The 26,149-nt window shown below is 44.1% G+C and overlaps 1 protein-coding gene across 2 annotated transcripts in view; it reads left to right on the top strand.

Moving 5' to 3' along the window:
• SIM2 (SIM bHLH transcription factor 2) overlaps positions 1–23,349 on the top strand; it is a 484,182-nt gene extending 460,833 nt beyond the window's left edge. For both annotated transcript variants that reach the window (XM_085621287.1, XM_085621288.1), the window contains exons 10-11: positions 1,949–2,357; positions 20,597–23,349. In XM_085621287.1, the coding sequence (XP_085477413.1) occupies positions 1,949–2,357; positions 20,597–21,315 (1,128 nt within the window). In that variant the 3' untranslated portion in view covers positions 21,316–23,349. The remainder of the gene's footprint in view (positions 1–1,948; positions 2,358–20,596) is intronic.
• Positions 23,350–26,149: the final 2,800 nt, after the last annotated feature.

The following is a 26,149-nucleotide window of genomic DNA, read 5'->3' as shown; positions in this document are numbered from 1 at the left end:
TGGCTGCTTGTAAATGTAAATTGGTCTTTTGCAACCGTAAACCAATTTACACATACATCAGTTTGGTGTAAAATTACACTGGAGTAATTCTGCTCCGGTGGGTAGAGAATGGGTGTCCCTGGTGAAAATGCCCAAGTTACACCTCCGAACTAGCGAATTTGTTGATACAAATATTTGCAAAGCCCAATCTCACCCTGAATATAATCACAGCTTTACTCTTATCACTGTGAGAAGTAAATCGCTTTCTGTGGCAGGAATGTGGAGGGAACACCCACATAATTAGTAGAAGTATAGAAAAAGGGATTCTGCCAGTCAGAAGAGAAAAAAAAAGCTAGCCTGTGCAAAAGCACTCTTGCGAAGCATTTACACATACATAAATATACACTACGTGCATTTATGCATCTGTAAAAATGTACAAATTTGAAAAGCAGCACATTGTGCAGTTTCCTCCGAGTCTTGCTCGAATTTGCAAAAATGTGTATATTATAGCATAGATTTAAATGTAGTTGCGGATTCGCAATTTTTGTAGAGAATCTGGCCATACATGTGCTTCCGTCTTACAGGATAAAGCAGGCGGGTGAATTAGTGACACCTGGTGAAGGATCACAGTAGCCGTCATAACCAGTTGGGGCCAGGAATTGCAGTATTTGGCTATACAACCTTTTAGAGTTTGAGTCTCTACAGACAACCCTACATTAATCAGTGAACGCTAGCATGAATGGACAGGGCTTGAGACTAGACCACTAGAGCCCTCCAAGCTTCTGATGACATTCTTTAATAGTGCTAAATCAAAGTGTAGCTCAGTTCAAATTTATTCCATCCTTGAGAGAGGGCTGATTCTCGTGTGTTCTTCAAGATAGTGTGTGTTTGCCCAACTAATATGGAACTACTGCTAATCATAACAATGATGACAGCTTAGAGGGTCAGATCCCTTATACAAGTAAGTGCAAGGAATGTGGCAAAGAGATTTTGTGTGGCTCAAGCCAAATGACTATTGATATCGTCACAATCATCACGTCTAAGAGGGCAGTGGTATTGGTAGTTTCCTGGTGGTTACAGTGTTCCATGTTTAAGAGAAGCCACATTTAGACAACAGGCACTTTAACCAGCATCAAGACTGCCTTCCTCCTGCCCCGGCACTTCTTAAGGGTGCTTGACATATGTGACAACTCTGCACTACCTTATCTGGATTTGCATTACAAATGCAATACCCATCCAAAAATCCTGACTGCACACATGCCAAATCACACAGTGCCACCTTGTGTCACATGATATTGGGTCTCTTTACACAGTCACCCAGTGAAGAGCCGATATGACACGGCGAGTACCAGGTGAGCTGGAAACCCCTACTCTGTGTGGGTTTTCAAGTCGTGCATGGAGGCTTTCCATATTTGAATTCAATTTCTGATTTAACAGCTTCCAAGTGACAAACAGGAGGCCGCTTCAACACCTGCTGTGCTTTTGGCCAGGTTAGGAGTGGCTACCATCCTCTCTAGGCCCAGTCCCTACGATATCCCTCCGTGGAAGCTACACCTCAAAGCCACACCTCCATATCAAGGGCTACATCCCCCTCAAAGGGCACACCTCTCTCACACCATGAACATTTTTCCAGTTTACAGGACTGTGACTGGCCCATGTGGCAACCCATGGTCCTGTTTTTCTGAAGTGCTGGGAGCAATTCCGATTAGGTGACGTACAACTAATGAAGGACATCAGCATATTGCATGATTCCGACTGGTCACAGGAAATGATAATTCTTTTAATGTGTCAATTCGTTTGCCTTCAGTTTGTCCCTGCGGTCATTGTCCCAACACTGTTTCCTATTGATTACTTAATAGTCTGTTACTCAACTATCATTTTAGGACTGCCTTTGAAAGCTGATAAATACACTTTTTAAAACTTTTCTACTAAATACTTCCCACATTTGACTCTCCCATTTTTTATTCAGCAATACAGCTCATTCCATGAAGACAAACTGGAAAGTGGCCAGGCCGGAAACTGGAGATCCAGCCCCACGGCGAACACAACCCCAACCCAAGAACAGAGCTTCCACTCAGACAACAGCGACCTGGTGTACACGCCTTCATACGGGTTACCATTCCCTTACCACTATGGACATTTCCCCGTGGACTCCCATGCACTCAGCGGCAAAAAGCAAATGCTGCACTCAAGGTTTGGACAGGCTCAAGGAGCGCCTTGTGAAGTAGCTCGTTTTTTTCTTAGCACCCTGCAGACAAGTGGAGAGTGTCCTTGGCATTACCCCAACTCCATGGTACCCAACAGCCAACACCAATCCAGGCATCCTCAGGAGCAAGCGATGCATCCAGCACGGCATGATGCAGGGCAGAGCTATGAAGGTAGGTCATACCTGCCAACTTACAAATGAATTTCACAGAGTGAGAAGGGGGAGGGGCCTCATGTCGAGAGCGACCTAAGAAGCACCCTGACCCTCACCAAACCCTTCACCCCTCCCAAAAAACCCCAAAGGGTCAATGAGGTTGTCGCTGATGTCCTTGAGTGTTTTCACGCTTCTTCATGGACATTGGCTGCTTACTGCCTCTGGAAACAAACTTTTTCCCTGCCACTGTGTGATTTCAGCTCCTTACTAGGTGACCATGTGAAGGGAGACAAAATCGTGCGACACACAGTGGCACTGTGTGAGTTGGCAGGCTTGTTAGGTCCCTGAGTAAGTCTCTGGGTCTGTGAAGTGACATTGTGTAGAAAGAAAAGCCATGGATGAGTGAATGGATGAATGAGTGGATAGATGGATGATCGCTCTGGGGACTGAATGTCCAAATGGAGTTCTTTACAAAAGTGCGCGCAATTGGCCCTTTGAGGAGACCTTTTGGGGGGACTGATTACACTTCATTTCCCACCTATAGTAGAATATTTTAAAAAATATATATATATTGGGTTATAACACTTTGGCATTTCATTTACCCTTATAACATCTTGCTTATATTGATACCATATCTCCATGCTTGATTTAGTTTTCGTCTATAAACACATTGTTATCTCCTGTGGTAGTCTACTCAGGCATAATACCTGCTTATTCACTTTGGAGTAATCTTCACCCAAGCAAGTGCATCCAGCAGAAAATCTGACTCCTAATGTTATGCAATCCCGCATAGTGGCACTCTGAATGCAAAACGGCTTTAACAGTGAAAAGGCCCCAAAAGTGAGTTTACTGTTTTTTCCGCTAAAGGACGTGTTGCAGGGCCATCCTCGGAACAGCAACCAGCCCTGGCAAATTGCCACAAACCTGTCCCCCGCCCTTCCAGCTCACCGGGGAAATGCCTGGTGCCTGCTGCAGCCAGTCCAGCCCTGAAATGCTACCCACAATTTCTTCCTTTATGGAGGAAATGTGGGGACCTTGGCTTTCTTTGGATGCCAACCTGTCCCTGGAAGTACAAACTGGAGCCACTACTGGGAGCTCTTTCACTAGATGAGGAATCCAAATTCTGTTGTCCCTTTTCTCGCACACAAACACAAAACAAGGGTAACTGCAGTAGCAGTAAATCCGCGTCTAAGTTACATCAGTGGTCTCTACGCTGCCCTCGCTGCTTTCCAGAACTAGTGCTCGCAAAGAGTACAGATCACACCAGTGAGGTTGGTTGCAGGTCAAAGGAGCAGCCCTGGTGTGCATTGCAATGGTTGCTGCTCAAGAGCAGAATCCTCTCTAAACTTGACGTGATCATGCTGAGCGTGATCATGCTGAGGTCATAAAGAATCTGCCACTCAGTTATCTGGGGGTCAGATCTCCCATACCGGCCAATAGGAGTGCAAAGAAGCGAGGAACAGCACATTATAGCCTATTCCCAGATCACACTCCAAAGAAGTGGAGGCAGAACCTTCTCTCTGCAGGCCACCATCCTTTGAAACTCACTGCCATATGATCTAAGGCAGGTGACTACTCTGGTTTCTTAAAAAAGACTTTAAGACATACCTGTCCGAGATCACTTAAATGCCTTGCACAAAGTGTCCCCGTGGGGTAGTATATGCTGGTAACCCTGTCGAGCCAGCACCTTGAAGACAAGGTCCCAGGCAGGAGCTCTGAAAGCATGCTGTTAGCCCATTACCGGTGAGATGTTTCTTTTCGTATTAAAAAGGCTGTCTCTAATGTCTCACTCACTGGGCTATTTAACCGTCAAGATGTGAGGCAGAATGTCATCAAAAAAATGTTATTTTTCACTTCAGTAGTCTGTAAAGTGCAATATGACCAGGGCAACTGGAATTATGGGGCCAAGGAGACCAAATTATGTAGCAAGATTTACCTAATTATTCTGCAAGAAAAGGCAAATTAGGTGGCCTAGTGCGGCATATTTTGAAGCGGTATTACATCACCATTTTCTTATTGTTGGGTCATGTTGCCAACAGCTCATGCGCGGTCTACTGGGAGGGGTATTGTTTCCTATAAAGGGCTTGGAGCCCACCCATTGCTTACCATTCACTGGCATTATTGTCACTCTTCTTTCTACCTCCTAATTAGTAAATGTGTGCCGGGTGTCACTTCCTTTTCTTTCTGTGGTGTATGGACCAAGCACAAAGTGATTCAACTTGATTAGTGTTCGTCCTCTGCTCGCGTTGTGATTGAGGTAATAATGCTTCTTTCCCCTCACCCCTCTCTGCCATTGTTGCTTGCCCGTACCCCACCCTCTTCCCCGGTTCTTGTTTGCCCCTCCAATCCACCCGGCCCTGCTGGATATGGATAAAAGCCATCGGCAGGCGACTGAAAGGTAATTCAAGCATTTAGTAAACAGAAAGATATCCTTGAGCAACTTTGCGATTAATTATGTCCTATAAGCACGTGTAAATACGTAAACCCATTTCTGGGTCTCTAGAAGTAAATAGAGTCAGAAACACTTCCTATTAGTCCCTCTCTCAAGCCGTAGGACGACCACACAGACATCCAACAGAGCACAGCCATAAAAAGAGCCAGCTGGAGCTTTAGGACCAACACCATTCTTGTGCGCACCTGAGGTTGTGGGACCCAACACTGTCCAAATCCTGGCTTCTTGTGATGGAAGATTCAAACCTGCTACACGCAGCCTGAAAGCCCTACGCTTTTCACCAAGATGCTCAATCCACCTTTTCCGTTTTAAATGTCCAGTTGTATGTGGGTACAGTTTATTCAGCAGCGAGTTATGGAGTTAGCATGTTTCTAAACACTCCAAATTTCAAAAGATAAAATAATTCAGGCATAGGCAGGTAATGAGAGCTGCCCAGGATCACACAGTTTACTCAAGTAAACTCAGGTTCATGCTTCGACAGCCAACCTACTTAACTACAAGACCGCATTTTTTCTAGGTGTTTTTCGTAGCTCTGTTGCTGGAACCATAGAGGTCTAAGAAACTACAACTTTGACGAGCACTTCGTTACGTTACTTCATTACTATTTTAAAAAGTTTTTCTTCTACCAGCTTTTTTTTTAACATGCCTGTTGACAGCGAGGCCAACCTATTCTTCGACATTGCCTTGCCATGTGATTCCTTTGTTTATAATACCAGTGGAGTGACTTTGCACAAGATTTTCTTTTGAATTAAATACCCTTATATGAAAGAAAAGATGGTTGGATCACTGTTGGAATGTGAATGTGGGAAGGGAAGACCAGGCGAGCTAAGAGCTCTATGCAGAGATGGTTTGATGGAGCTGGTGCTCTGCAGCAAATCTTTGCCCAGCCTAAGCTTGATAATAGAATGTTTTCTGCTCGTTCCAGTCATCACTAGGAGCCATATGTCGATGGGACAGGACAGAGTACATTTTATAACAAGCACAGATTGCTTCAACCTGATTAGTGTCCGTCCACTGCTCGCTTCTTCCCCATTCACCCCTCCCGGTCATCATTGCTTGCTTGCACCCTCACCCCATTTTCCCGCCCTTGCTTGCCCCGTATGAAACAAGGCGCTATGATGCAGCACCAGTGCTGGTCGCATCATAGCGCTTTTATTGTAACTTTACTTTACCCAAGCTGCACAGCCACACTGCTGTACAACATGGCTAAAACATATTGACAAAGTCAATAGTTATTGCATAGGGGAGTCCTTCGGGCTTTGCCAATGCTTATTACACAAGTTAACACTGTATGGGCAAATGTTTCACCTCACTGATATCATTTTAACCCCTAAATACAGCAATCAGCAACTGAAAGGTGACCTGCCTCTGTGTGACAAAAAGTCTGCCACCGTATAGCAACACGTGTAGTAGTGTTTTCAATAACGGTTGCTCCGTTAGCACTAAAAACGTTGTTTTTTTAATTCTGTAAATTAGGCAAAAGATAATGGATTATGGGGGAAGTGCAGCAAATGAACAATTATGTTGGAAACACCGCAGCTGGCTAATTGCATATTTCCAGTGGCCCAGATTATGACATATCAGCCATTCCTCGCTTTTCAGCCAACAGCCTCTTGCATTGTGAGGGTTGCATTTTTGCTTTAATAATTGTTTATAGGTTGAAATCCCCAGATTGCAAAGTGATGTTGGCTAAAATGCCAGAACATGCTGAATGCATTATACAGGACCTGGTGACCCTTTCAGGTATGTTTTAAAATGTTACTAAGTCATCTAGTCCCCTTAAAAATATAACTGTTTCACAGATAAAACAAAAGTAAACTCTGCTCACATATTTTCTAAGGGTTCACTCTTTCATAGATGCCATGAATTAAAACGCGCAATGGTATTATAAATTGTTTGGTCTTTTGTGTAGTGGGAAGTTTTATGCCGAGCTTCACAACAAAGGTACAACCTGGGCAGTAGCAGCACAGCTTTCCCTAACGCAAAGAATAAGTAACGGGCAGGTGGTTGTATCAAGAGAAACATCACATGTTTCTCTCACTTATACAGGACAGGTGCAACACAGCTACTTAACACACTAAACAGGCAGTAAGAGGCGTTAAAGGACTATTGTACACTCACTGTAAACACACCTAAACATATAAGAAGCACAACACACCTGGAGGAAAGAGCCAAGGCCAGATGTACAAACATTAGGACTGATTTCCAAATTGCGATTCTCTCCGAATTGCAATAAAAAAAGAAATCGGTATTCCTAATGTCTCACACTCACACAAAAAATGCCCCTTCCAAATACTGAATCCCTAATGCAAAATGTGATACAGTAACGCCTGGTATGCCCAGCCGTGGGTCCCGGGCTCACTGTGCCTCTGGATTCAAGCTATCCTGGCAGAAGAGGGGTGAAACCCCGAAACCGGTCCAAGGATACTTGTTTCCGGTCCAGGGTGAACCTGGCTTAGCAGTTCAGGCTGGACTGTTCCCATGAGGCACAGGGTCAAGACTGATCTGCATATGGCCGGGTTCAAACTGGAATGGCATGGTGAGCAAAAGAATGATGGATTTAACCCAGATCTTTTGACTGGGGGTGAATGTTTTGATTTGTTCTGCAGTCCGTCCATCAATTGTGTGTCTTTTGCTTCCTCGCCCTAAGTGTGCCGGGTATGCCCAGACGTGGGTCCCGGGCTCACTGTGCCACTGGATTCAAGCTATCCTGGCTGAAGAAGGGTGAAACCCCGAAACCGGTCCTAGGATGCTTTTTTCCGGTCCAGTTCGGGCCGGACTGTTCCCATGAGGCACAGGGTCAAGACTGATGATTTGCATATGGCCAGGTCTAAACTGGGGTGGAATGGTGAGCAAAAGAATGATGGATTTAACCCAGATCTCTTGACTGGAGGTGAATGTTTTGATTTGTTCAGCATTCCGTCCATCAATTGTGTGTGTTTAGCATTTATATTCCCACTTTGTTAAGCATACAGAACTATATTAAAATAATGTTATTTTGTCTCTCTGCCACAAAATTTAAAAAAAGAGTGTAAAGCAATGGAACGTGCTTCTATTTTCTGTCAACATGTTTTGGCGCTTGAACATTACTCCTTTGGTATTAGGAACTTCCTCAGGACAACAGGCACCTCAAATCATATTTGCGGAAAAGTGCTTGTTCATAGGGATTTCTATATATTCTCTTTTTCTTCATAAACAGTGGAGACATCTTTGTTCAGCAGTGGAAACACTTTTCATAGAACAGGTACATTTTGAGCAGAAACAGTGCAAGGGTATCTCCTACAGAGGACAAATATAAGTAGGGCAAAAGCAGGGCAAGCTTTCCCCATCAGAGGACACAAAAAAATCAGGTAGCGCAGTGTAAGTTTTGCTTCTTCACAGAACAGGATGGCAATAGCAAAGCAACCTATCCACTCTCACAGAAGGCAGCAAGTGCAATTTTCCATTCTTAGCCAAACAGATACAACAGGGAAGACCAGTAGAAGCTTTCATCGCTCACAGATTGTATAGCTAAGGCATGCATGAAAATACAGGCTAGAGACATCTCTTGAGTGGGTGCTTAACGCAATGAGCAGAACCTATAGGGTGTGTGAATATATAAGTTCTGACACAATTGTCACTTAGGTGATATTGCACGTCAACATTGTGAAAGTCTCAAGTTTTATACACACCCAGAAGCAGACGTTAAATTGTAGGTCAGTGTTATTGGGAGCAGCCCAGTCATTTCTTGAGTAACGAGGCTCTATACAGGCACATAGGTGCAATCTCAAAATGTTTTTAACGCACGTGCTCCAGGTACTGTGCCGTCCCAGCCTTGGTACTGCACCTGCTCAAAATGTTGAGGGCCGCCAGTGGTAGTATACACTTTACAAGCCTTATAATTGATATATTTTAATTATCTACAATACGAGCTATAAAATAACTTGAAACAAACAATAGTACGCTATCTGGTCTGAAAAGTACCCGATTTTGTATAAATTAAGTGCTTTATAGTCTTCCTACCCGACAGTCTTTATGTGGTTTACATGCATGATTTTAAGATTGATTATAAGTTGTGCTATGTGAGTGAGCAAGAGTATGAAAAAATACTTCCACAATCAGACAATCAATCTGTCCGTGACTGTGATTGTAAAAGTCCCCCTTGCAGATGATGCGGAGGGTTATACCCACAGACTTCTGTACCTCTGGAGGTATTAAAAGCAGCTCCTGTATCATTTCATGGAGCATCCCGGTCAGCCGAGTATTGCTTTCATATGGGGCAGGTTCAATCCCACCTATTTGTACCACATTACCTGAGCCTTCCACCTGAGCCGAATTGACAGCCGGTGTCTGAAGTCATGCTTCCCCTTGTTTGGAACTATGGGATTACTATGCAAAGTACAGCTCAGAATCGATTCCTAAAGTGGGACCGATACTATTTCAAAGCCTCAATAGGGAGCTGCACATCCCTTCCCAAGACCAAATAATATCTGTGTTTGTTAGTGGAGAAGCTTCACAAGCCGGAACTCAACTCAGTTTAGGAGCACAGGCGCTCCCTGGTTCCACAGGCGCTCCCTGGTTCCACAGGCACTCTCTGGTTCTGCAGACACATCGAATTCCACAAGCACTCGGTAGTTCCACAGACACACCCGGTTAGAAAGTCACACCCTAGTTCAGAGTGCGCCTGTCATCTTGAGCCCATAATCAGGTAGTGGCAGTCTCAGTTGAGGGAAGTAAGAAGGGCCATACTGACCTCCCCTAGAGGGTTATTTAGAACACCCCACAGTGCATGCACAATTTCAGGGACTGTGCCCCAACTGTAGGTCATGAATATGTAACAGGCAAGTTCTCAAGTTCTGCACGAGTGGACCTTTAGGCCCCCTGTCAAATCCCCCTGTCTCTAAGGATGCAAACTAGTGATCACCACCAAGGAGTTCTACAGCGGGCACGTTGACACTCCGTAGCAGTTGTCCAACACATACATCGGGGTAACTGATGATTCCTTCATTTGCATGAGGAATGCCCTTCATGCAAATGAGGCAACACATCTATTTGAATGTGCTGAGGCATTCAATATTAGAGAAGGGACGCCCCTTCGTTAATATCAAAAGTTGTGTTGTTCAACAAAATTGCTGGTATTGTGGTATTTACTTAATTTTAATTCTAGGACACACAGCCATCTTAACTCATCCAAAACCATCAATGATGAGTCATAAATTTATAAAATGTCACGTGGCAGGAATGCACACAAAGTCATAACATTATTTTACTAAGGGTCAAGGATATAATTTTATTAATTACTATATACATAACTAGCATTGCTTGGTACAATATCAGTGGTTGAATTCTCTAAGCAGTACCCGGAAAGCAAGAAACAAATATACATGTTGAATACAATGCTATGTACCGAACCACGGAACCGAAGGGAAACTGCTGAGAGACGATTAGTATGACACTGATGGAAAGTGGGATGCAGGGAGAGCCCCCCCCCCCCCCTCCCCTGCTGAGCGGGGCCGGGAGTTAGTGGGTGCGTGGCGTGGAGGGGCAGGAACCCTTATGGGCTATCTCTCCCTCCTTCATGTCTTGGATGGCCCCCTCCAGCATGACGTGGGAACGTACCCACAATGCCCTAACCTAACCACCGTGCTGGCAGCAACCTCCCCTAGGACGAAGTTAGAAGGTTATAGTTTGTAAGGGGCATTCTTGCGGGATATGTTAGGGAACTTAGACACAACACACACACACGAGAGGGAAAGGCAACTGCCCCGGTGGTGCTTAATTCTTGAGGAAAGTTCCAGTCCAGATACTAGGAGGAGGAATGGGAAATATACAAAGCACATGTCCTACACCTGCTGACTACCACGGTGTAGCGGGGAGACCAGGACATACCCGCCACAACTATACCACACACATGTGGGCTCAGGGACCAGCGGAAGTATACAGAGGCCGCAACTGGTGGGGTGAGGGCCGAGGAATTGTTGAATTATACGGTGGAAAGTTGTATACTGTGATTTCATGCAAAATGCCAATAAAAAATTGTTAAAAAAACAATGCTATATGCAGAATATAGGCATTGGGCACCCTGATTTTAGGAATTAACGCCAAAGTAACAAATGTCATGACCTTCAGAGTTCAGATAGTTAGCTAACCCTCTCCAGAAAGACCACGGAATGTATGCTTATTGGATTCATGGACTACAGCTCACAGATGGCACACAGGCATTTCATGTACCCCATCTCTTTATAGAGGCCTCATGCTAGGAGCCTGTTGTGATGTCATCAGGGTGATTTACTTTAGCCAGGAGTGAAAGAATAAGTGGCTGCATGCTCTCAGTTATTATTTAATCATTGCTGGGAGGAAAGTCCTAATAATTCAGAGTGACATTACTATCTTCCCTCCAAACAAAACTCTAAACTTAAATACGTATTCAGATGAGGAAAGCTTGGATGTTTATATACATATACTTATTCTTAAACATCATGGGGTGATTAAATCACTATATCTGAACTTATGCACTGTAAGGAAATGCCTCTATTTGTATGGTCAGACCCAAGCTTTTTGACTGATGCTGCTGGGTTTTCAACTCTGAGAGTACACTGAGGTCTACTGATCAGACATCAGTGCCAGTGCCCTGACCCTAAAGTGTTAGTCGAATTGGCACTACCCAATTGCAAATGGCTAACTTACCGGTTAGTCCCTAGTATATGGTACTCTAATACCCAGGGCATTTGAGTAAGAGGGTTACCCGAGGGGCTTGCAGCACTGGTTGTGCCACCCTGGAGGTCCCCCAATTAAAACGAGTCCCCCAGTCCTCCATTGCAGACTGGTAGTGCAGTTGTGCACTGCTAGCATGACTTTGCCATTGAAAGGAATGGCAAAACCACCACTCACTATGTGTACATCTGTATAAGTCACCCCTCTGGAAGGCCTAACGAGTCCCAAGGAGGGGTGTGACATATGACACAGGCAGGACATGTACTTTACATGTCCTGGCAGTAAACACACATAACCATCGTTTTACTGTGGAAAGACTTGGTCGCCCAAATGGCAAGTATAGGAGGTACACGCTGACCCCCTCAACTGTGCTAACTCCTGAACGGTGAGACCAAGGTGGGCACTTCAAGGTATCAAACAACTTTTTACATTAAGCCCGACTTGTATCTCAAGTCGAAATTAACTTGTTGCAGTGTGCAGCTTAAGCTGCCACTTTATTGCCTTTAAAACTCCTGTGCCTTCTCGGGCACACACAGAGCCTGTTCCTCAAGACAGCTTTCTGCCCTCCTGAGGAGACATGCCAACAACTCCCTGAAAAAAAGAACAATGAGGGATTGCAGGCCAGGGAGGTATTTCTTCCCTCCTACAGGAAGCCACTTAGGTGTTGGCCCCAATAGGCATTCTTCAAAGGGGAAGCCACCTTTGAAGGGCAGATGTGTCACAGGGAGGAGCGCTGCCCCATTATTTAGGCAGACAGGCTGGCACGGGGAGCAGAGAGGGGATACCAGCAGCCAAACCAGCTTCCCCAGGGGACTGTGTAGCCCTCAGGTAGTCACACCCCTAGGGAGGGCTGAGGAGGTACAAATACAAAGAGCAGTCTCACATCTTGTGAGTTGGCAGAATGGTGCATGCTGGGACAGCCAGATGCCACACTCCACAGGAAGTGGTCACCAGACAGGAGGGAACCTAGTAGCCCATTGGGTACCAACTGCATCCTGCCCTGAGGGCATCTTCCAAGCATCAGAGGTGCACCCTCGCGCTGGGACACTCATGAGTATCTGTGCACGTTACAAATTTATGTAACATAACCCCTGGCACCCAGACCTCAGCTCTCGAACAACTTGGAAGAAAAGCTGAAGAAGGACTGCCCTGCTGCACCCAATAACTAGCAAAGAGAGGCTGCACCTGGTGGCTATCAAAGAGATGGACTGTGTCTGCTGTGTCCTGCTCAGGGAAAAGCTGTCTCCAGAGCCCAGTCAAGCCAACAGACTCCAAGAGCTAGCTGGCTGGTCTCCTGTTTGCAGCACAGAGACAACACAGCTGAAGGAGTGTGCTGGGGCAAGTTGGTAGTCCAAAGTCTTCAAGCCTCTGCCACCGTGCAGCACCGACGAACAAGCCTCAATGCACAGATTTGAACCCAAGTTCACTGAACCTGGGGGTTCTGTCAAAGAGTCCCTGAGATTCTCAGAAGGCGAGTTAGTGACCCAGAAAGGATTGGCCTATCACTGCGACTATGGGCGACTGGTAGTCCAGTGGTGACTGGTCTTCGGCCAGATCAGGGAGGACTTCATTGGACGTCGACCTAGCAACTATTACCCCCTCACCATACTCGTGGACCAAGGAATCCCTGCAAGAAGATTCTCATTGACTGTGTCTCATCCACAGCATCCTTAGAGCATCCATAGCATCCTTCATCCCTTTCTTCTGGACCACTCCATAGGAATCCACTGCAGCATGGATAAAGTGCCTGGAACTGCTGGCAGAAGGATGTCTTCTCCTTTGAAGTTAACTGTTTCTAAGGACTTAGCTGGTCCCCTTGTCTAACTCCCTGCCGGAGTTGTTCACCCTAAGTACTTCCAACTGACCGCATTGACACTTACCTAAGTCTCTAATTGTCCAATGTGTTGACTTTGCCAAGGCTTGTATGCAGTTTATTGAAATTGCTTGATTTATCCACAACCCTGTAGTGAATCTTTTTCATTCTAGTGTCTAAATTCTTCTAAAAATATATAGTCTACTTTTTGGTTTGGCAGTGCCCTCCAACTGCAGCCTACTGGTGCTGTATCATGCATGCCCTGACCCAGATTTTGGGAAGTCCTAATGACCTTACACCAAAACAAGCATTTCTAGAGGTCCTCTATGAGGTGGGTGAAAGCCTGGGGGACTGCTTCCTGATTGGGAGCTAATCGAGACATCGTCCAGCTATAGTGCACTACACCCCTATCGACCCTCTCCGAGTGGCACAAAGGCATGGACTAGTGTGCCAAGCTTGAGGAGCCTATCTATAGGGCTCGGGGTGTCCATGGAAGCACAGAAGAATCTGGGGCAAATGGTTTAGCTACTATGGGTTGGGCCACCTTCATGTACCGAATGGGGAGACTCTATAATGCTGTAATAACCCTTATATATGTATTGGGCAGTGCCCATCATTATGTGCTATGGTTTGTCTGGTTTACCTTTGGAAAATACCAATAAAAATTGTTTATTGAAAAAATACTCTATTTTTTATAAATTGCTGTTGGATTTCTTTAGTATTGTGTTGATTTCTTCTTCAATTGTGTTGGTGCTGTTTAAACGCTTTACACTTGTTCCTCTGTGTAAGCCTTGCTGCTCAGAGCTACAGCTTCTTAGGATTGAGCCGAGGGTTTGACAGATGAAACCTAAGGGTCTTAAAGGGGTCGATAAGTGTACTGCATGGTGAGGTCGCACAACCACACCATATAATACAACCCATTTTCTCATCACATGCATTAACTCTGAATTAGTTCACAGCTTAGCATCTAACCTCCATTCTGTGTCATCCTGGACAAACCAGTGTGGCTGGACTGTTATACTAGATGGCTCATCCATCTTCTAATTAGAGAATCTTTCTGTTTGAGGCTACTCCCATCTTCAGTTTGTATAGCTCTAAACACTACATAATAGAGTAAATGGGCAAAAATCTCTGATCATTTTGTTGCCTTTCAACATTTCTTTTACCTGTTATGCTAGTCCTTGTAAACAATAACGTATCTACATTTATAAGGTTGTATGTCATTACAACGCATACCGTTGCAACGCATGCCTTTACTACGCATGCGTTACAACGCGAATGCAGTTACCACGAATAACATTTACCCCGAAAATGCATTTATCACGCATATCGGTAAAGGCATTTTCGTGGTAAATGTTCTTTTTTTTTTTTTTTTTTAATAATACCCCTGTGTGACCCCCCGCCTCTTTTTCTTCTAATAAATTCCCTTCCCCTCAACATTAAAAATGTTTCCCTGTGCGATTCCCCCACCCACAAACCCTTATATTTACCCCTTCTCTACACGTCCCCCTCATTAATTCCTTAAACTAAATTTCCCCTTACCTCGCTGCGTTCTCTCCTCTGGAAACTCTTCCGATCTGCGTCGCACATCGTAAAGAGGAAGCGGAAGTGTCTTTCCGTTTCCTCTAACGACGGTACGACGCTGATTGCCTCCACATCGATGGAATTAGGTTTGTGTTTTTTTGAGGGGGAGAGACCCCCCAACCCCCCTTTTTTAATATTACCTTTAGCACACATGCCTTTACTACGTATCTCGTAGTAAAGGTATGCGTGGTAAAGGCAATCGTGGTAACCACGCATGCGTTGTAATGCATGCGTGGTTACTGTTATGCGTAGAAACGGCCACGTTGTAGTGGCCGTTTCCCCATTTATAAGGCATGTATTTCAACTTATTGGTCACAAATTCTAGAGAGCTATCATAGCTACATTATTGCAACACCTGTCAAACCTAAAACAGAGGCCAATTCAACCCATATAATAGTGTTTATACTTTTATGTATTGACATTCAATTGACTTAACATTGTTTTAGAGCTAAACGAGACTCACTTTTTGTCTCTTGTTATAAAATAAACACCTCTCGTGGTCTGCAAAAAGAAAGAAAGTATGCATTCCACTGTTGTCATGACCAATGTATTATCAAGTGTAGGATATCAAGGTCAATCCCTCTTTCTCCCATTGCGGGTCCACCCAGTTCCTGTGTAAAAATTCAGGGACGTTTTGTTATGTGATTTAAAAAAGCGCATGGCTGTCCCAGCAAAGGGACGTCCCAGTGCTGAGAACCGGGAGAGGGATGAAATGAGATGATTAAGCTACTGAAATAACCATGTCTTTACTGCCTTTCTGAACACCAAGAGATTGGGAATATTCCTTATAGCAAGAGGCATCGAGTTCCATAAGATAGGCGCTAACACCTTGAAAGAATAGCCTCCTGCTCTACAGAAACGCGGCACCCGCATCAGATGTAAATCTGCAGAGCGCAGGGCACGGGAGGGAACATAGTGGTGGACCCAGGTTTCTGAGAATCACCCGGCAAGAGCCAGTCAAGACTTTATGAGTAACACAAAGTGCTTTGAACCTGACTCTTTGCTCCACAGGGAGCCAGTGGAGTCGGTGCAGCACCCCTGAGACCGAGCTATACTTAGGCAGTGCGAATAAAATGCGAGCTGCTGCATTCAAGGTGCGTTGGAGCATATTAATCGCAGATTTGTTAGCCCCTAACAGAAGGCTGTTACAATAATCCAGCCTAGCCAGGATCGTGGTTTGCACAACCAGCTGGCACGTATGAGGGTCGAACAGACCCAAGATGGGTTTAAGTCCGCGCAAGATAGCGAAACAGGTCCCTGCCACTGATTTAGCATGCTCCTCCAACGAGAGTGCAGTATCCAACCGTATGCCAAGATTTTTTACCACGACTTTTGGCGTAGGGGGATTATAATAGAGCTGACTCCGTGCTATGTTTAGGACGGAACCCATTCTGGGACAAGTCCAGTATGGAGCGAGACTCCAAATACTGCGTCAAAATGCCATTCACATAAGATTCTGTGATCTTGGAAAAGAAAGGCAAGAGCGAGATCGGGCGATAATTCTTCAGCCTGGAGGCATCCAGGGAAGGTTTCTTCAAGGAAGGGAGAACTTTTGCATGCTTCCAGGTCTGAGGAACTTCGGAGTTGGACAGACAGATATTAATTAAATCCAGACAGCCAGGTAGGAGGCAGTTATGATGTTTAACAACAAGATCCGGCTTAATGGGGTCAGCGGGGCACCCGGATTTAATCTTCGTAATCAGAGCCTTGAGGCCGTCTAAAGTAATAGAAGGGTGGATGTGTAGAGAGTTGCCCCCAGTTTCTACAAACTCAGCCCCCAGCATCCCAGAGGCTTCACATTCCCCATGGAAGCTATTGACAAGAGCGGACATTTAAGTTTCTGACTCACCTGGTATGGCATACAGGTAGCCTATAATTAGCCCCCAGGCAGAACAGCAATCTTGCCCAAGAACAGAGGTAGAGTTGAGGGACTCTGTAATACTATTAAGGAAAAAACTGAGGACCTCATTTAATGTTTGGCAGAGAGAGCACGTACCCTCTCACCAACATTTTGGTCCGCCCGCCTTATTTACAGGCAGGTGGACATTTGGTTTCTCGACGATGGAGCCTACTTCCATGGTGTGGGGATCATTAGTTTTTGATTTTTCATACACAAACTCCTGCTTTGGGAGTTTGCTTTTGAAAAACCAACACCATGTTAAAATGTCTACCAACTTGATGGTGCTCTTGCAGCAGGGATGGGATTTACATGGTGCAGATTGTTGGTGCAAACTCAAGTACAATTTACACTAGAGCAGATGGACATTTAGTCCTGGGTAGATGTTTAACAACAACAAATCAGCAATACATAAATAACAGTGAAGCACATTAGACCTCACAAGGATGACAGAGATTGGTAGATTGCAAACCATGGCGGTTTATTAACAGATTAGTAAAGTTACAAACTCAAATCTTTCAAAAGTAGTCATAAATTAATCATCATATATATGTGTTGATCAGCATAATTCAAAACAATTCAATCAGTCAATCTGGATTTGTTTAGCGTGGCCAATTACCTGTGAGGGTATCCAGTCGCTGAGAATACTGCTGCAGGGAGTAGAGTGTAGCATATACAATGACAAACTATTTAAAGTTGTCTTAAACTAATTATGCAGGTTTCAGTTACCGCTGACGGCAAATTTCCTACCATTCTAAGCTAAAACTAAATCAGGAGATCAGTAGAAGTCAAGCAGAAAGTGTCAGCAAGTAAAAGCTCTAAAAGGCCAGTATCAAATGAAGATTCAGTACAGTGAGAATGGATTTTCTCAGGAGTCTAACTATTTGAGGAGGAGCAAAGTAAGACATCTAGTCTCAAGAGAGTGGAAAGGGACATCTGAATCTAACTTGCTCAGCAATGCACAATTCAAACATAAAATTATTGACAAGATGTAAAACTCCCTATGGTTCTCAGGAAGAGGGGACCAATGAGGATCCAGCATTTCTCAATAGAATAGCCTCACCCTTCTTCTCATCCAACGCACAATGGAAGGTTTCAGCTGCACGACCTTCAAGAGATATCTAGTAGCAGGGTGATACATCGCGGTCAGTTTGTCCCAGGCAGGGGCGTGGAAATTCACTTTTAACTCTCTATGGTATGCACACACAACTAATTCTCAAAGAAGCCAAAACATTTGTAACATTTGAAGTTGCTCTAACTACTGCAGTTTGCCTCCTGAAAATAGAGAAAGAACACAGCAACCCAAAGCAGATTTTCACATTAGCATGAGTCATTTAAACTGAGGTCACATTAACCTTGGCTATCTTGACGTGGAAATCACACTCAATATATGTGCACATGATGGGCAGATTATTATAGCCTTATAGCCCGCCGTAGCGGGCTATACCGGCTATTAAAGGCCCGCTGCAGCGTTAAAGGCCTGAGCCGAAGGCGAGGGACTTTAACAAAAGCAGCGGGACTTTAAAAGCCGGTATAGCCCTGTTACGAAGGGCTATAAGGCTATTAGAACATTCTGCCACTAGAGGGCAGAATGTTCTAACAAAACAAAGCCTTCAGGGAGCGCGAGGGGATTGAGTTCCCCTCGGGCTCCCTGAAGTCTTTGTTCACAGCCAGAGCTGTGAACAAAGACACATTGGAATGTTGGTGCTCCGGGCTTATACCAGCCATTATAAGCCCGGAGCACTCCATTGTTTTCAATGGAGCTCCCAACATTCCAATGTTCTAATATACGTTATGCAAAACTAAAAATAGTGACAGTCACCAATTAGTCACCAGTACCATCCATCAAACATTTAACACATTGGCAGGAACCACTCTGAGAGGGATCCTGCCAATGGCTACAGATGTCCACAGGGCCGGCGGACATCTCTAAATATTGACAGATGGGTACTCCGTCTAGACAACAGTGTATTCTGCTCCCTCTCCCTGATGGAGTAATATCGGTCTGCCAAACTCTATACGAGGCAGCAGCAGTAACATTAACAAAGGTATGAGGACCAATGAGGGAGGGAAATTAATAAAGTGCAGGAATGAAAGGCTTGTGGTGAACTGTAGCAGAAACAAAGGAGTTATAACATCAGCTTATGCTGGGCATCTGCTTACCCATGTGGGAGGTCTTTATACTACTCTGCCCAAATTGTCCCAGAAAGGCTCTTTGATATGGACATCCCTATAGTGAGTGGCTGGTGCAGCATACTTCATCCCCTGGAAGCATTTGTCCATCAAGCTTGTAGTTTCTTTTGTCCTGGTCTCTATCTCTTCCACATACAAAGTCTTCAGGCCTCTTCTGAGTTCCCGCATCTGGTGACCTGACCTTGTGATTGTTTCCAAACTTCCACAAGGCTGATTGGTAACTTTTATATCTTTATACTGAATCTTTCACATCTAGTGAATCGGAAACAGAATCACATTCAACTGTACATTGTAATGTGGAGTGGTCAATATGATAGCCATCTCTTAGCATAAAATGTTTTTGAATTGAGAGAACCTGGCCTTGCTTCCTGTGGTGTTGCCTTCACGCTGAAAAGAGGAAAGAGGCGGGACCATTTTTCTACGGTCTTTTCATAACTTCCAGAAACATAAACCAGAAGTGACTCACAACTTCTTCCTGTTTCTCCATCTACCCATTACTAATAGTATTAACGGGCACAATCTTGGACCACAAACAAATCTGAACAGCTCTCCCTCAGGTTAGTTGAGACTCCGAGTGTACCGTATAAACTGCACTTGGAATGGCAACTACCCAGAGTGAGTGATGGCCAGATTTCTTTGTGGATGGACTACTTTGTGAGTGAGTGGTGTGCTCCTCCACTCGAGCGCCCCACCCCCTTGAGGTAGAGGGTGCAATGGGAGCCTGATTTCAGTGATTATATAAGAAACACATACATAATTACATATGTACACTAATTTATAGAACTCTCCAGGCCAACTCCTCAACTCCATCAATAGCAGCCGGATCTCAAAATGATCCTATTACAGATGAGCCCTCCTCTGCTCATGGCAATGGAACCACAAAATAGATGCACTCATTCTGAATATGTTAAATGCCATATTCTATTAAGAAGAAGTTCTATTCACTACAATTATTTAGTATCTATTGTCTTGAATCGAGGGAAGTTTAATATTTATTGATGAATATAGTTGTTATCAAATAAAAAAATGTTGTATATGTTAATTATGAGACATAATGCGATTGGTAAATCCCATGTTGTAAGAGGTGATGTCATAAGTCGCCAGCATTTAAAAAATAGATCTAATTCATAGGGTACAAAACCGTTTTTCTTTCTTGATAATGACCTCACATATAGACCTATTGAATGCTGAAAATAGTTGTTATTTGGAAGAGGCATGAAAATTAAAGTTATTCCTGTCATTTTAGCAACAATCTATAGATAAATCACTTCCATTCCAAATGCTAGCGAGTCCTCTTCTCTGTGCATTTAAAGAGAAAAATCTAATATTGTTCTTTTAGTTTTCTCTTCCTTAACACATCCCCTTGTCTTCTAGACATTTTTATCTTTTTTAAGATTAGATTGTCCATTGGAAGTCAGATTAATTGTGACCCATTTAATTCAAATGTTTTACAAATGTTATCGTTTATGAGACAGGTCGAATTTGATTGCTGAAAATGTTGTGCTTTTGCAATTGTTTTTTCTGATGGTAATTTGTTTTTGCTAAAGTTTGTAAAAAAAAGTGTGGAAAGCGTGGCCCTTTAGTGAGTAATGCTATCTATCTTTCTTTCAACTCTGCCAATGCCAGCTAGAAGATTCAGCGATGACAACACATCTGAAAGCTTCAGCAGCTGCTCAGCATCGCGCCCCCACAGCGGGTACAGGGAGGACGGGTACGGCTCAAGCATCATGAAAGCCAGTAAGATGGAAATCAGGCCGCAGGCCCCACAGCACCCAATTAAAGAGGAAGGCAAGCTGGATTTCAGCAGAAGCATGCATGGCAAAATGAGTCCTCATGATAAACCTTTTTCAACCCCCCTCACTCACTCCGTGTTGCCAAAATCAGATTGTTTCCAGTCAAAAACGATTGGCCCTTTAAGCCACCTTCTTCCTGTTCCGGTAGTGTATGAGCAAACCCGAAGGATTTGCATGAAGGACACAAGATACGGGCATGCTAACCATCACCATCTTGGTGGGAACGAACCAGACTCCTTGAGCAGGGGCACCCCCAAGCTGGTGCATTTTGACTCTGGAAATGAGCACTTTATGGATGTTAGGCCTGCAGGGCAAATCCCATTTGTACCTCTCAATTACCATAATATTCTAGCAAAGCATAGTACCTTCCAGACCTCATCGTGCACGGCCACTGGACATGTGCCAGAAAACTATGGCTATGGGTCTGAGGAGGTGAACACCTATATCTACAAGAACCAAAGCCCGGCATCGCCTTCCCCACCCAATGCCCACAGGGAGCCAGCATTGCCACACTATATCGGGACATCTGTAATAATCACCAATGGCAGGTGACAGCCAGGGGACAGATACATTTCCCAGATAATACGATAAGGAAACTGGAATGATTTACACAGTATATGCCAGCAAGCCACCAGTTGGTCAACGAAGAAGCTTGATAAGGGAGACACGAGCATGCGTTGTAGTCAGCCATGTGCAACATGAACTTTAAGAGCAAACACTTTGGGAAAACTCTGAGAACACTATCATAGATGGAACTCTGAAGCTGACCATTTCACAGAGAAGCCATACAGAATTTCAGATTAAGTGTCTACCATTTTACATAAAGATTGCAAAACTCGTAGTTCATGTGCAAAATCACAGGTTCAGTCATTTCTTTGTTAATAATGTATAGTCTGTTTTGATATTTTATCCCCCAGAAACCCAAGAAAAGCCATAATTTGAAAATGACCGAACTATGGTTGTGAAAGTTGCTTTAGTGATTAGAGATGGTTCTGTAATAATCCCTTACTAAGTGGCCCCCAAAGGCACCACCATCAGAGAAAGTGTGGTCGAATTTGCTAAGGGGGTATGGTGCAGCAAACCCGGGGTAACCATCCTTCACCAGCACGTTGTGACCACTCAACCAGAAGTATGGTGCTCACAATAAAATTACTTATCAAAGTACCAAATTAGCTAAACCACATTCACAGAGCACCCTCTCCTAACAACTAGGTGTACGTTGTAGATTCACTCTTTAGTTTGTCTTGCTGGAAGCAGGTGCCTTGCTTTCTAATCACTCTGCACAGGCGGAATTCTTGGTCATGCACATTGCAATTGCTGAAACCCCATGCAGCTTTTAGTATGGAAGAGAGACACATGGAACCACCACAAGCCTGTTTTGCAAATTACGTACATCCAGCTGCATTGCCCAAAAACTACTACCTTAACCAGGTTGGACTTCATAGTGAAGGAACGCAAAACATTTGGGAAGAAACCTTCTAAAAGGCGAGTCATGAAAGGGTGTTAGGAAGTAAACCCAGGCGTGAATCCATCAGTAAAACAAGGGTAGCATTAGTTGTCTTATAGCAAGCTTCATAACTATGGAATGGTTCCACTACTTGATTTGGGGGTTTTCAGTAGGACCAGATTTATTTTCACAGTTTCTCATCATAGATTCCTCATTTATAATAACTCATCATGGTCCTTAGTCTATAATTATTAAGGTTAGAGACTTCCATTTAAGTTCATATATCTTTGGGATTGCTGCATTTCCCAAGTTTCTAAATCCCAGGAGCAGCATTCAGGAACTACAAGAAATCAATCTGTTCACCGCCTCTTTGAAAACTGTAGGTAAACAAATACAGGGGTTGCCAATCCTTTAATTTAAATGTAATATTTAAATTCAATATTTGAAAGGGATAGTTTCTTACAATTACTGATATGAAACAGTGCATGTTTGAGGGAAAGTAATCAGTCAGTGGCCGTAAAAGCGGCCATTTTGTGTCGGGATAAGAACACCAATGCGTTGTCTACTTGCCATAATTCAGCCATTTCATTGACTATTTTCTCCAAACATTATGCAGTAGTAGACACTGTAATGTGCAGTATACCATAAATACCCCTGCAACTCACCTTTTAAGAGAACAGTTCAAAAGACATGCACTAAAGTAATGCACACATTATTCATTGAATGGGCCACCTCATCCTTGTAGTCCAAACACAGAAACCAAATTTTCCTACCTTCATATTATGCTATGCATCTCAAGGTGATTTAGAATGGCTAAAATAAGACAGATGAAACACCCAAAAAGCTATTGCGGTTGAAAGATTTCAAACCTTTCATAATTTTATAAGGCAGTGGACTAAGCGGTTCACCTGGGATTGTTGTCCCAGTAAGATGCATCAATTTCATTTTCAAGTTTCGTTCAGTGGCCGTCCCCTTTTATTGGTGTGGGTTTGATTTGTGCTCATTAATCATTGTTAAATAAACGTGTTTGCTGTTCTAAAGTTACCCAAAGGTAAATGGACATTTACTGTTAGATAAGAGGTTAATTCAAAAAGAGGACTCTGGGTTAAATCTTTGTACACTACAAACTTAACTTCTCAAGCTGCAGTTAGGTAATAAAGGAAACGAGCACATAATGGCCTTCATTCTGAGTTGCATGGTTCTGGGGGCAACTGTACAATTTCAGATGTTACCATTATTGTAGAGTAAAATCCACTCCACTCCCATGCAGTTACAAGTTAAAGCCAATAGAAAGAGGAATTACCGTGTGGGAACGATTTTTCCAGTTATATAACACGTAACTCTCAAATCTGTGGGTTTATTGCACACATTTACCGCCAGTTCTGATCACCTTTGGCTAGGATGTAAGGGAAGAGGATACGGGAGTTTGGGAGGGAAGAGGAAGTTGGTATCAGGTAGAGGAGCATGTTACGAAGGAGGCTTGGTTGCTGCTGTAGCCAAGGCCTCATGAGATTTTGCAGAATTACCTCACTGCAAAATCGGGTCTAGTTTCTCCCACTCCCGGAAAAACAAGGTTTGGAAAAATGTACCTACTTGGAATCAGGTGGTGGAAAATCCATGAGGTAATTCCGCTCCGCCGGACGCACAATGAGGGCTAATGTGTGCTAATAGTAACCCCCTGCTTTGCAAAAGTGTTATCGGATTCCAGATGTCCCACATAAAATTAGCATTACTTGTGATTTTTCTCGAACCACCCTTCTGTGACTTGATTTGTACATGGAAACAATGTGACAATGTGGGAAGAGTAAGTAAGCTGACTTTGGTGAAGAAAGGTCATCCAGGTACTGGTAAGATCCAACAAGCATTGGAGGCATAACCAAGATGACAGGTTACTATTCATCTATACCGATGATCTACAGCACCACAAAGATGGGCTTTACATCTCTCTGTGATCTCAGTCATTCATCTTGCTCCACTCTCTCATTTAAGTACAGCAGATACATCAGACAAGTACACATTTGACTATCACTGTTGCGCCTGCGGAGTCAAGACAAGACAGGCCAAAATCTTGTTGTTGCATGCCAAAGTGTGGGATTCAGGTTCAAATTGTTATTAATAGGGGCAATGATGCAGAAGTAGGGTTGAAAAGGAGGTCATAGCAGAGATATTTAGAACGGAAATTTTGCCCTGGCATGAAAAGACAAAGATGACATTGGTAAACATCATTAGTTTTCTTATGAAGGAATCAATAATCAATCACACATGCGAATGGGTTCAAACAATGCAGCCTTGGCAGTGCCACACATCTCGGGTTAGACTAATGTATATTAGTACTGTCTCTACATCCATGGAAGAATTGGAGATTATCACACAAATGGATGGCACTTGGCATGGCTTTTGAAAGACTGCAGCTAAGAGAAATTAAAGCTGACTGTGTGCCTCATTGTGCTGCTTGCTGGCGACTGACAGACGAGGTATGCTTTGGTACAGTGCGGTATCATGCAGACCCGGCCTTCGCTGCCCTCACTCACCTGCACTGTTCCCTGGAGACTGGGCTGGTGGCCCACCCTAACCATTCATTGCGCAGTGTAGTGATTAGTACCAGGGGTGGCGCATGTGTGATGCTTGGCTGCCTATTTACTGCAATGCCAACCTTTCCCCTGGTTGATCGCCCGGCTCCATACGAAGGAAGTTCAAGCATCTGGCCAGGGCAGAATAAAGAAAATAAACTTGCAGTATTGAAGCCCCTGCACAGAAAAGTAACTTCTCTTCTGGGAGGCTGGAATCTCCTAGGCTCCATGCTAGACCAGCCGGGATCCCTAGCAACACACCGGTCCCCCTTCCAGCAGCCATGGAGGCCACTGATAATGCTCTGGACTTCTGCTCTGGCCATGCAGGGGGATGGTGAGGAGCTAATCTAATGAGATGGTTACTGAGGGGGCTTCAAGGTTTGAGTGGTGGGTACATGGTGTTGCCCAGAGATCATTAATACTCCTCATTCTTTGGCCGTACAGTTGGGATCAATGATGCCAGAGCTCTCGTGTCTCCCAGGTCAATGCGTGAGTGGCTCACCCCTTCCAGGTTTTTGCTTTGCATTCTGGTGCTAGTTACTGTTTATTCCATTATAAAATCAGGACTAAAAAAACTTTCATTCTGCACATTTGATTGACAAAATGAATAAACGAAGGGTACAAATGAACCAGGATCCTTGTATGATATTTCCTAGAAGGGAAGACAGAAAAGTAAACTTCTTCAAAACTACCAAAACATTTATTACCTGGATTGAGAGTGGGCGAAAAAAAACTTCATTAACTGGTCACGAAATAGACAGTTCCATGGTAGGCGTGATCAAATCAGTTGCAGCCATGAAAGTCCAATGTAGACTTCTTCCCTTTTTACTGAGTGCAGGGATTGTATGAACAGATCCTGGCGCTAAACAAGCAGTGTGTTCGCATACAAGGCTACAGAAAACTGAGTGCACGTCCGTATTCAAACCACAGATTAAAATATTCGGCAGTACTGCCTTAAAAATGTATGTTGTCGTGACTAAGTGTTGTCCCCAAAGTGACCTGTGATGCTAATTACCTTCTGAAGAAATCTGGCACTCAAGTTGGACAGACCGACGGACAGGACCGTCCACTCACAGATTACGAATCAACAAGCCTTTTTCCAAAGAGCCTTGTGCTCATGCAGTAATGGGGCGGACACAGCTACCAATTCACAGCTAAGTCAGCGCCAGCTGCAGAGGGTTGAAAATACCAGCCAGACATGCATTTGGTGCAACGAAAAGATGGCATGTCACAGACAGGCACAAAGAGGTCCCTGGCTCCCAGGAAGAGATTTAATTAACTATTTAGGGCCTGATTATATGCTAGATACAACGGTTATCACATCCAGTAATACCATAATGCATACTAATGTGTTTGGAATTTATCAGTC

This window comes from Triturus cristatus, chromosome 8 (assembly GCF_964204655.1).
Source record: "Triturus cristatus chromosome 8, aTriCri1.1, whole genome shotgun sequence".
Lineage (NCBI taxonomy): Eukaryota > Metazoa > Chordata > Amphibia > Caudata > Salamandridae > Triturus > Triturus cristatus.
This window is presented reverse-complemented; position numbering and strand designations above follow the sequence as displayed.